Source organism: Tribolium madens, unplaced genomic scaffold (genome assembly GCF_015345945.1).
Source record: "Tribolium madens isolate multiple individuals breed KSU strain unplaced genomic scaffold, Tmad_KSU_1.1 Scaffold_97;HRSCAF=244;Tcas5.2_LG3a, whole genome shotgun sequence".
Lineage (NCBI taxonomy): Eukaryota > Metazoa > Arthropoda > Insecta > Coleoptera > Tenebrionidae > Tribolium > Tribolium madens.
Window position 1 is genome coordinate 6,468,389 of NW_025401069.1, and position 12,734 is coordinate 6,481,122.

At 33.5% G+C, this 12,734-nt stretch overlaps 2 protein-coding genes across 5 annotated transcripts in view; one reads left to right on the forward strand and one right to left on the reverse strand.

Moving 5' to 3' along the window:
- The first annotated feature begins 453 nt into the window (after positions 1-453).
- On the forward strand, positions 454-2,493 carry LOC123014278 (cyclin-dependent kinase 9). The gene is made up of 5 exons (XM_044413309.1): positions 454-764; positions 836-920; positions 975-1,351; positions 1,406-1,673; positions 1,916-2,493. Exons 1-5 carry the CDS (start codon positions 658-660, stop codon positions 2,207-2,209), a joined length of 1,131 nt encoding a protein of 376 aa, XP_044269244.1. The 5' UTR covers positions 454-657; the 3' UTR covers positions 2,210-2,493.
- A 42-nt stretch (positions 2,494-2,535) lies between these two features.
- Positions 2,536-12,734, reverse strand: part of LOC123014277 (ataxin-1) — a 39,002-nt gene continuing 28,803 nt past the window's right edge. For all 4 annotated transcript variants that reach the window (XM_044413308.1, XM_044413306.1, XM_044413307.1 and 1 more), the window contains exons 3-4: positions 10,612-11,440; positions 2,536-4,963 (exon numbers count right to left, since the gene is read on the reverse strand). In XM_044413308.1, coding sequence (XP_044269243.1) covers positions 4,544-4,963; positions 10,612-11,440 — 1,249 coding nt within the window. In that variant the 3' untranslated portion in view covers positions 2,536-4,543. The remainder of the gene's footprint in view (positions 4,964-10,611; positions 11,441-12,734) is intronic.

Genomic DNA, 12,734 nt, shown 5'->3' on the forward strand with positions numbered 1-12,734 from the left:
AGATTAAATAAGAAAAAAACATTGTACTTGAACACCAAACAAAGCCAGGATTAATTAATTGTTTAATAAGCTCAAAAATTAATCATCGCTAATTGCCTAATTAAAAATTTTCAAATATTAAAATGACATAATATTTAATCACAAATAGTATGAAATAGCACCTAATTGTTTTTTTTTGTTAAGTAAAATTTTGTATTTGAAAAAATTAGATTTTGGTAATCTTACTCATGAAGGTTTTTTTTATTTAGTATAAAAGAAGATTTTATTAAATTTGTTTGCATCTTTTCTATTGCTGAATCTTTTATATTAATCAGCATTTATGAAATATTTTATAAAATTAACTTTATGTTTACTTCTTCAAACTGTTGTAGGACTATTATATTTTTCGAGCTAAAGACCATTCGTTAGTAAGCACAGTTATGCGCAGTTGATTTATGTTGCTGACGCAATGACGTTATGTTTAGAGGTTATGTTTTGAATGTGTATGTGTTTTGGCTCATTTGTGATTCACGAAAAATAAACAGAAACATGCATTTAAGTACTTTAAAGCTAGTGATTTAACTTTTACACGTTCTCCTTTTTATCGACGGAAATTTGCGCTAGTTTTTACTTGGATAATAAATTGTGCAACATCGGGCAAGGAGAGATTTTGCAATCATGAATATGCGAGATAAAGAAAAATATATTGAAAATTTTCATTTTCCGTTCTGTGATGAATCTGAAAAATATGAGAAAATTGCGAAAATTGGACAAGGAACGTTCGGGTAAGTGATTTAGTTGGGGTTACTTGAGGTCACAGATTGTGTTCTATATTCTTCTATTTCTCCTATTTTAGTGAAGTTTTCAAGGCGAGGGATAAAAGTAATCCTAAGAAGTTCGTAGCAATGAAAAAAGTGTTAATGGATAACGAAAAAGAAGGCGTAAGGGGGTGGTAACAACTTAAGGTTCTGGAATTTCATTGTTTACATTTCTAGTTTCCAATCACAGCTTTACGAGAGATACGAATCTTGCAATTACTGAAACACGAAAATGTTGTTAATCTTATAGAAATATGCCAAACTAAAGCGTCGTACCGCAACAGATACAAATCAACGTTTTATTTAGTTTTTGATTTTTGTGAACACGACTTGGCTGGGTTGTTATCAAATGTTCACGTTAAATTTAGTTTAGGAGAAATAAAAAAAGTGGTACAACAATTATTCAATGGTTTATATTACATACATAGCAATAAAATTCTACACAGAGATATGAAAGCAGCCAATGTATTGATCACAAAAAATGGTGTTTTAAAACTAGCCGACTTTGGCTTAGCTCGTGCATTTAGTACCACTAAAAATGGACTACCAAATAGGTGAGTTCAAACGTTAAATTTAAACACTGATTATTCTGTAATCTGCTATTTCAGATTTACAAATCGTGTTGTTACGCTGTGGTACAGACCTCCAGAACTCTTATTAGGTGAAAGAAATTATGGCCCCCCAGTAGATCTTTGGGGGGCTGGGTGTATTATGGCCGAAATGTGGACTAGGTCTCCTATCATGCAGGGCAACAGTGAGCAACAACAATTGACACTAATTTCCCAACTTTGTGGCACTATTTGTCCCCAAGTCTGGCCAGGCGTTGAAAATCTGGAGCTGTATAAGAAAATGGAACTTCCCGTTCAAAAACGAAAAGTAAGTCCAGATTCGCAACATTTGTGTGGTTACGGAATGACATTTATTTAATTACTGATTATTTATTTTCTTAGAAATGAATACAAGTAATTACCTTGCATAAATATTTATGTGATTAAGGGAAAGATGAGAAATGTTTTTATGTTCAACTTTGTTTGTTCAATTATTGTTGGTTATGATTGAGCATTTATTTTTTTTTTTATTTTGGTGAAGTTTACTTATTTTTTTGAAACTTTCTCTAGGTGAAAGAAAGATTGAAACACTACATGAAAGACCCCTACGCTTGCGATTTACTCGACAAATTATTAGTCCTCGACCCCGCCAAACGGGCTGACGCCGATACAGCCCTCAACCATGACTTTTTCTGGACCGACCCAATGCCATGCGACTTGAGCAAAATGTTAGCCACTCATACTCAGAGCATGTTTGAATATTTAGCTCCGCCAAGAAGACCAACACAAATGAGACATCATTCGTTACCAAGACCGACGACATCTGCTGTGCAAGATAGCGGATACCAAGATAGAGTTTTTTAGTTGTAAAAATTATTGACATTGTGACTATTTCCAATGTGCCGGAACTTCCTGTTTAAGAAGTTACGTATGGATTAACTTAATGCAAGACGGGAGGTTTGCAAGTATGAAAATTGTTTCCGAAATGCAAACATAATTAAAGGTTATTCAGTAACCCTAAAATTTGAGAAAAAAGATGTTGTATTTTTTATTTTGTTCATAAGTTTGCAACGTCTAATATTATGAAGTGGTTATTACATTGTTAATTTATCTGTATGAAAAATAGCGAATAAAATGGATAAAAAGTGTTGCTTTTTTGGATTGGGGTGAAGGTAGTGGAAGAAAATCACTTTTTAGTACATATTATATATTTTATTGGTTTGACTGCACTGCCATCCGGCCTTACAATTCAACAACATGGCACACTGTACATGTATCTGTAAAATAATATATATGTATCTGTACATATCTGTTAGCTTGTTTCATAGATCCTCTACATAGGTAAATAACATTCTTGAAGGAGAACCCTTCATTCAAGGCACTTCAATAATCATTGTCTTCTCTTCATTTAATTAGACGTAGTTTCCTACCCATTTCAAATTTGTCTAAATTAAAACGCAATAACATTATAACTCTGTAGCTAATTTAGTTGAGCTTACCGAAATCTAAAAACTTAGCGTTTGGCAAAAAGAACTGGTAAATAAAATGAACCATTTCATAACAATTACCTTTCAGAATACTGATTATGAAATCGTAAAAATTTTGAAGGCAAATATCACAGAATGCCCAACAAATTACACATTAAATCACATTTAATTGTAAAACATTTGCGGAGGACGTCAAACTTAACAAGCGACAAATTTTATTTCAATCATGGCATATTTACAAACAACAATTTTTCAAGCGCGGTTAAATTTAACACCTCCTACTTAATTAACTTAACATTAAATTTAATTTATCTAAGACATTCTGTATATACACAATAAATAACAATTCTTGTTACCAAATAACGTAATCATTTGAACGATCTGAATTACAAGCATTTAGGGATAATCGTCAATGTAGAAAAAGCACAGAGTGAGGTATATGTTACGATAATCTTATAATAACGTACAATTCACACTTGTAATATAATTACGATCTTTAAAATAAAGACATGGAGGGAAGTGTCGTTCATTCCACATACTTTACTGTATCACAGCCAAGAATTCACATGGAAATCAATATAAACAACATTAAAAAGCAATAAGATTTGATTCCTCTCACTCAAGATAATCAATTGTTATTCTTCAATACTCTAGAGTAAAAATTTTACATAAGTAACGAACGCTAAATATATTATTTATTATCAGCAGCAGCGGCGCCACCTTCCATCAAATCTTTTCAATTTGGTCAACAACCGGAAGAGGTGGCGCTGTTGCTTCACATCAGTTCGTGCATGATCATTTATGAAAATCCATAGTAAATAAAATACAGATCTTTGTGAACAACATTAAAAGCATTTCTATCACACAACTCTTTTTGAGATCGACAGTAGCAGTTTTCTACTACCATAGTCCTCTACGTATTCAAAACTTTCATTTAAATCAACTGTTCTTGTCAGTACATTATCACTCTACATAATACTCCAGTTCATAATCGGCACAGCGACGTTTGCTACATCCTGCCCTGTCTTATATTGTCATGAGAAATCTAAATTTACATTTTAGATAATTCCATTGCACTAGCACAATTACCAGAGGATTTATGTTGTTTGTACTTCTGCACCTGAAATGTTGAAAACAAGTGCAAAACAACAATAATCCCTAACATGAACTTGCTAATTTTGAAAGAACCCTTTATGCAACTTTTATTTACAAATATACAATGCGCTTATATAACTGTAATATCATTCTGTCGGTCAATAAGTGCAACCAGCTTGCAAGTTCAATATTTGCGAAATGAGTAGAGAGCAATAAATTTGCTGAATCTCCTAAATTGCATCATACACTTCGGATAAACTTTACAAATATCGCTAAAACTTGACTATAAAGTTGACATTAAACACTTTTCAAGCACAGAAAAATTCTTTATAGCCATGCAAGTTCGCCAACAATTGTAAAACGTGTCGGTACCCCGATGTAAGTGCATTTCAAGCATGTAAAACGTAAAAATAGCAAGTATCGAATTTGCATGAGTCAACTGTGGTCGCACCGGTTGTCTTTAATGGGTTATTTCAACATGAGCTAACAAGGCGGGATAATATCATTTCAGAAGCATTGATCTAGTATTGAAAACAGTCTATCCCACAGTGAATTAATTAGTTAAGTTTTTGAAACCTTCACAGTCACCTTGTAATACCCTAAAAGTAGCAAAGTTTCATTCGACTCTTCTCCTCATCGAGTGCTGTTCTTCGTCATCACAGATTTGTTCAAGGGCGGACCTTTTGCGCCCCTCGGGCGACAGCGTGTGCGGTGGATGGCTTGCGGTGTGTAAATTGATTGGATGCATTTGACTATTTGTTTGGTCGATTTTGTCGTGGTGAATTTTCGGCATGCTGTCCAGGGACAAAGGGCGCACTGTCATCGCTGTGCTGGTTGCTGTCGTCATGATGGTCGTACTACGAGTCGACGGAACGCTACTAAAGTGCTCCCGGGGTGTCAGCGAGATCAAAATATCGCCCACTTGCAAACGGTGCACTTTCAGTCCGTAGCACTGCTGAGTTTTTTCAGGATTGTACGATGCCCAGCCTTGGCCAAACACGAAGAAGGGGTGCTCCGTCGTTGACTCCACATCAACCTGGAATAGACGACATAAGACCATTATTTTAGGAACATGTAGTAAAATCATTTTGTCTAATTTTAAATGACCACTCCAGAGGTGAGTGTTTTTGTTCCTGCTAATCCTACTAATTAATATTAGGTCTCCACGTGAGACTAATTAAAATTACACACCGATATTCGAAACTATACAAGATGTGGGTAAGTATTATAATAGTAATTCATTTTCCCGATGAAAATTTATTCATTCATAAAAAAGATTACACACGAACCATGAAATTCTACACAGAAAGTAGGTAAATTTGTTTGATGCGAAAGTTGGAACAATTTCAACATTCAATATTTCAAAGTAAAATTCTTTCATAAGTGACTCATTTGTTTACAGCTAGGTTTTCTCTCGATCTATCTCAAGCAATTTGTGGTTAAAAAAGTGATTTATAAGTCTACAACTGTTACTTCGTGATTCATTGTATCCCTTTATTTTTGGTGTGTTCAGTATTTATTATGCAAAAAACAACGCTTTAAAAACCGTACATTTTTGTTGTACCTACAAACTTAGGGTTTACGCACAGATTAGACCTTATTAATCTGTTTAATATTTGCTAGAAGAAATTATCTACTACTGTACATACTATAGGCCTCTAGAACCTGTAGAAAAGAGTCTTATTTTCATTCCACCCTTGCCCATGGTGAGGTTATTTTTCACTTCTTACAAGAAAATATTTAGTTTCAAAGAAAATTTTCAATTCCATATCTCGTAGCCAATTTATGTTACACACATATTTTAAGGTTAAAAGTTTTATTTCCCAACCAGAACCAAAGCACATAAAGGGCACATAACATTTTCATTAAAAATTTGAACGAATGAATACAAATCCGAATTAACTAATTTCGCTACATTTTTGAATTAATCTAAAGTCTAAAGTGATTGGCTTCTCTCGTTATTATAATGGCCGACCTCAAACGGACCAATCACATTATTGCATTAAATTATTGAATGAATCCAAAAATCTAAAGTGATTGGTTTTTTTGCATTATTATAATGGCCGACCTTAAACGGCCCAATCATAATGCTTACAACTTTTACAACAATCTTTACGTTAATTCATTGGTAGTTTTGGTAAAGAGCGCGATATTTGCTAGCGATTTACGTCCTAGAATTGTGATTTATCATTCAAATCATTTTAAAAGTCTAACGTCTACGAATAAGTTTTGACGTTTTTTGTGTATTTAATTCATATCATAATTTATAATTACAACAAAGAAAAACCCTTTTTCATTACCAAATTCTTTAGGTATTAAAATTTAAGCGAATGACCTCACTTTTACATTTCTTTATTTTGGACCGAAAATAAAACTCCTTCCTATAAATTTAAGGAAGAGTCGCTATAAATTAAATGTTTGGCTTGACTTTTGTTTGGTATTTATATAAGCCTTGTTTTTTACACCAAACATCAGCCGCTCTATTTTCCATTTTATTTTATACTTTGACAAAAAGTACGTCGTGAGAAAGAGATTCACAAGATGCTAAATTAAGACTCTATAGCTCATTAATTCTAACTGCGCTGACTTTAGAAATTCAATAGTTATGTTGGCGGCTGGTGCTGATACATTGTCGTGATGTAAAAAGATTCCTCACAATCCTGTCTTTGGTCGTTGTCCTCGAAGTTTATCAATAACTTAGAATGACAACAAACAAGACATAAGTACTCTTGTCCAGTGGCCGGTTTTTGCTGTCCAAGACTAACAACATTTTTAGAAAATAATTCTCGGACGTGTCAATCTTTAATAAACTTAAATTGACGTGAGAAAATTTTCGTATGCAACACAGCATGTTTTCAGTCTCATTTACACTGAAAACATCAGACGCAACAATAAAATAAATATGTAAAGTGACGAAAAATGCTAAAAATTTAGAGACAAATCTGTAAAATAAAGTTTTAACCTGACAAATATAATTCCACATAATTACTATTTGTTTAAAGTACTTCTGTAACTTGGATCAAGCTAATTTCTGAAATATTTCTATTGAAAAATAGGTAATTAATTTAATCACTCTGTACAAGCTACACGCCATTATTAAAAATCATTCACCATATGAATAACTTTTTAATGTATGTATTGACATGAAATTGCCAAATCTTATAAGTACGTCTGCTTTTTCGTCATTGTTTTTATTCCACCTACAACTCGTTCTCTGATTTACTACACAACATTTATATATGTTCAAATTTAAGTTGGCTATGATGCAGGGGCGTACTCGGCATGAAGTGGGTTTAATAATACTTGAGTCTGACGTGTGAGTTATAGCTTTTTGCCAAAACTGCTCCTAAAACCCCATTATTTGGTCCATTAATTAGGCGCCTCGCATAACAAATTTGGCTTTTCATTAATATCCCCAATGACGAATCCGCGTTCATCAATACAACATTCCATTGAGTGGAACATATAAAGTATGCTGTGGGAGCCCCCGGCAAGGTCGGTGATCTTTTTGAACGCATCTGAACTCAAAACAACTTTCCGTTTATGAAGTTGACAGAACCACTTGAAAAGTGGCATTCTGTTGGTTCGTAATAAATTCGGTCGGTCGCGATAGGTAGATAAAATTAATAAATAAAGATCCAAAGTCGAGATGTTAATCCACAGCTGTGCTGATACCGAGAAAAATGGTAACAAAACATTTACATCAACAAATAACAAACATGTCTGTGAGATCAAAGAGTAGGCCTGGGTCGTTCAAGGACATCGAGCCCCGGAACCAAACCACTTCTTTTCTGCTCCGACTGGGCGTGGAGTACTACGAGATTTGTACTCGAAGCATTCCACTTGCGCGATCAAAGAACTTGTCGGATGGGTTGCCAGATTGGACGAGCAGAAATGCTAAATGGATGATGGTTGTATCGATCCTGGACACATAACTGATGTCCAGGATTCACGACAACTCGTAACTTTCTAGGAAATGTAATGACTGTTCAAACTTAAAACCTGTTTATAAAGAAATATGAAGGATATCCTGAATAGTTAGAAGAGGTAATTAAATATTTTTGGTATGTACATCAAAAATTGAGAAATTACATATCAAATAAGTTGTTGGAAAAAATAACCAACAGTTGAATATTTTATATTTCTGTCCATCTTAGGTCTCAGGAAATAAACTCAATTTGCAATTTAGCATATAAGGGTGCACCAGAACTCGCGCCCCAGACAAAAATGCCATTTAAAGTAAAATACCAGGAACATGTAAAAAATATTAAAAAAAAATATCAATAAAAACTTCTATTGGAAAAATAATTTTCCAAGTTTTTTTGCTATAGTCTATTAAAAGAGGAAACAAGAAAGCTGTATCCTAAGTTGCTATTCTGTTCAATGTTATTTGTGGCTTTTATTGGCAAAATTTTTGTACCTTTTCTAAATAATTGTAAAAAAACGTATACAAGATCATCAGTAGGAAGAGGAAACAAGAAAGCTGTATCCTAAGTTGCAATTCTGTTCAATGTTATTTGTGGCTTTTATTGGCAAAATTTTTGTACCTTTTCTAAATAATTGTAAAAAAACGTATACAAGATCATCAGTATCATTAAATAGAGATAACAAAATGTTAAATGTCAAAAAATAAATGTCAAAATTTTTTGACAGAATTTTTTAAACATTTTTTCTATATTCCTGGTATCTTACCTTACTCCAATTTTTTTTCTGGGGCGTGAGTTCTGGTGCACCCTGTATTATTATTTAAATGCAAAAATTCAAGCTCATGTTGCTAACGGAGCGATAAAAAGTATCAATTTAGGACTGTCAATATTTTAAAAATTTCATCGTGTGATTGTGATCAACTGTCATTAATGTCAATAAAATTTATGTAAAAATTGTCAAATATAACAACCAGTAAAGCCAAAATTGTCAAGTTATAATCCACTTTTCGATTATAACATATCTTCAAAGGCCTACATTACAGACATCTGAAATATCAAACGAGAATACTCACTATAGTTTACATGGTTGTCTTGAATCGACACGCATCAAAAAAAAAAAAAAATTCTACGCTAAAAGTGGAGCCTGATATTTAAATACATGATTGACAGTTTATCAGACCTACATCAATCGAAATGAAAGAATTTTTTGCCTATTAGTTTATTTATCAAATCAAAATTAAACAGCATTCGTCAAATTTACTGAGAGCAATTTCGCTTCAATTGTGAGACAAATATAAAATGCAAATTTTTATTCATTTTGTTACTACCGGATCATTTTAGCAAATATGTGGACGTTACGAAACATCCACTACATAATCAATTACTTTTTTGTCTTTTTAAAGCCATACAATTGAATTGGTTTTCGGATTGTGATAAAATCTAAAATAAAACCCATGTTTTTTATTTTTGGCTCATCTCGTCAGTCTGCTGCATAAAAACCGATTTGGTCCCGGCCTTGGTTTTAAAATAATGTGCTATTGTCTTGTTCTTGGTTTGGAATTCGAAGACTTGTTTCATCTTCTCCACACCTTCAACATTCACTTTGTTCTAAAAAGTAATAATTTCCGATTTAAAAGTTCACTCAGTTTGTGCCACTAGTGATATTCCATAGGCTAGGAGTTTACTATTGAAATGGACCATATGTTATTATTAATTTTTCATCGCGGCTATTTTGGTAGTCTAGTCTCAAACTATTTTAATCTGTATATTTACAAATTTGAAGTATCGGGATTTTGCCAAAAAAATATTACGACATTACTATACTATTGGCAAGGAAATGGTTTCTAAAATTAGTCGTCATTCTAAACTTTAAATTTTTGAGTGGCTTTTAAAAATGGGTTTTTAGATATTTGTTTCCACTAAAGTTCATTGCAATCTACAAATATTTTTATCTCCAAAAAGTAAAATAAATAGTAGTACGTGACTCATGTCGCAATAGTACTCGTGTTCTAATATGACAAAACGTAATAATACGATTGTAGACACATTTTACGGTTCATGGCGTGGCCAATTAGGCATATTTTAATCGCGTGGTTTTTCCTTCCATTATTATTTTTCTTGAAGACCATATATTAACGTGCTCGCATACTCATTTTGTTGATGACATCAGCAAACCATAAAAATACATACTCTTCTATTTATACATACACACTGCTAATGAACACCTGCGGTTGGAGAAGACACGAAACCTTTTCTGAGAAAAGTTTAAGGTCATTAAAATTGCATCCAAGTTGTTGTCTTAGGAGTGTTGACCTTTCGCTTCAAATAGTTCAATCATTCAATGGAAATCAAGCGAAACTATTTCAAAAATTCCAGCCTCAGGCAAAAAGTCTAACTTAATTAATATCCCCAAAGTAAATAAGTGTAAAGTTGGTGACAAATAATGACATCATAAAGATAACGGCCTGCATAACTCATTAAATAAACCTTTTTTAAGGAATGCTTACTATTTCGAAACTATAGAGGCAGTCACTATGCCAATGGAAGCATTTGCATCAGTTATTGTACTGCAATTATCAAATAGCCTCAACGATGGTGTCATTAGTAAACTCATTCCAGGTAATTTTAATAAATTCTGACAAGCTAAAGCTGAAAAATGATTTAGAAGTGTCATCAGCTTTGACCTTTTTTATGTGATAATAACGCTTTTAAAACAACCATAATTTTGACTGTTTTTTCGTTTAACGAAAAGCTTTACCTGTGTGCGTCTCTGATTGTAACTAAGCGTAATGGTGGCAGTTCCGGTGGCGTGGTTCTCCTCTATCCTTACCACCGTGCTCTCCGCTAGCCTCAATTCCGGGCTGTGTTCGGCCGAAGAGACAAAATCCTCAGTCCTCATGTCCTCAATTTTCCTCAGCTCGCCATTGGCAAGTTGTATAAGAGATCCTTTTGTGAAATTGCTCGGAACTGTGTTATTATTATTAATAGGTTTCTTGGGTGACCTGGGAGGCGACATGGTCGCATTGAGCCTTTTTCTCTGTGCTTCCACAGGCTTTTGTAAATCTAAAGGTGCAAGATTTCGGCTGCTATCCTCCGGCCTTGTAAGTATCCTATGTTTTAAGGATCCCTCTTTCCCCGAGGGCACCTTGAAGGCTACTGACTGATGATTGGACTGAATTTGTGCTGTCGTCTGGGTCGGAACCCTTGAATCTCTTAGAACACTTTGGCCAGGTTTAACCGGTGACGGAGGACTGAAAGTGGACGGGGGTGATAGGAACGTTGACGTGATTGCAGTGGGAGTGGTAGGAGAGTACGTCTCCAAGGGTGGCAGGGAGGTAGTGGGAAATGTCGAACGGATTATCGGAGTGTAGGGGTTCTGGTACATGGTGGTGAATTGAGGGAAATGGGAGAGATGAGGTGGGGCTGTGTACAGCCGGTAGTACGGAAGCTCTTCGACGAGTTCATCTTTCTGCTGGGTGAGGTTGACGGGAGTTGTTATCGATGCAGGCGAAGGGTACTTGCTGAGGGAGTGCTGAGATGGAGCCAGGCGCATTCCGTTGGCCGGTGTGCTTACCCCATTGTAACGGCTGCAAAACCAAGAAAAGTAAAACTATTGCAACTATTTCGTCAATATAATCATCACTTAATAAGAAAATATGACCCTAAAAGACAAATTTGTGATTTAAATTTCCAATAAGATTATCACAAACTTCAATAGTTTGTTGAATTTCTAATTTCAGTTCGCTGATAGTTTATTTACAACTCTTACATTTTAGGTACCTACAGATTTTTATATTATTAGGTACACTTGGTTGCAAAAAAATTGGAAAATGTCAAAGCGTAAAAATGTCAGATTTTTATATTTATCCATAGTTTGAACATGGCTTAATTCTAAAAGGTTAAGTTAGAACTGACAGTTAATCTGTAGTACTCACTACTCATTGGGTTTTTAAGTAAGTACTCAACTAATTGATTATCTTGATTTGTATTTGAGGCTCTCGGCATTTAAGTGCGGCATTGCAGAAAAAATTATTTGAATGCGACAGACAAGAGCAAAACCTGTTTCAATCTAAAGAAAATTCTATTTTCCGTTTTTATTGCAACCAACTGTATGCAAGAGTATGTCGTGGCCGCATAATGTAAGTAATTCGACATTTCATGAAAATCCTAATCTACGTTTCATGAAAAATCTACGCTTTTTGAAAAGTCTAAAAGTTTCAGAAAAAAGCCAGGACAATAGTTAACCAGAATATAATAAATAAATATTATATTCATTGTTCTTTCTGTTGATAAAAAATCTATGATTGATAATTTCATTTGCAATTATGTTGCAATTATATAAGACAGGGGCGATTTGCATAAAGCAAATTAAATTTTAATTCAGAATTAAGCTAATTCGAATTAAGTTGTCATTTACTTTGCATTGTCACACGTCAAATTAATCTGTAAACCGCCTCACAGTTTCATTAACTTAACTCATTTCTGCACAAATGTATCTTTCTTTTTTGATTCTTCTTCTGAGTGATTATTAAAAGCAAAATTTGAATGTATTATTATAATAAAAAATTCTAATGTAAAATGTAGAAATGAAAGTAAATTAAATTCTTCTGAAAATTTATGGATTGATGAAAATGAGAAAAACCACAGATTTGTTCTAGAAAATGACAATAACAATTATAAATATAACAATGTCAAACTTTCTAAATGATTAAAGAGATCAGTGTACTAAATACGAAAACAAAATATGTAAAATTTAAATTCTATGCTTCACACTTTGTAATATCGCTTGTGATATGCACTATGTAATATGGAAACGTAAAACATTGTATTTTTTAATACTTATTGTATTTATTTGCTGTAAATATTCCGAAGAATAATTAA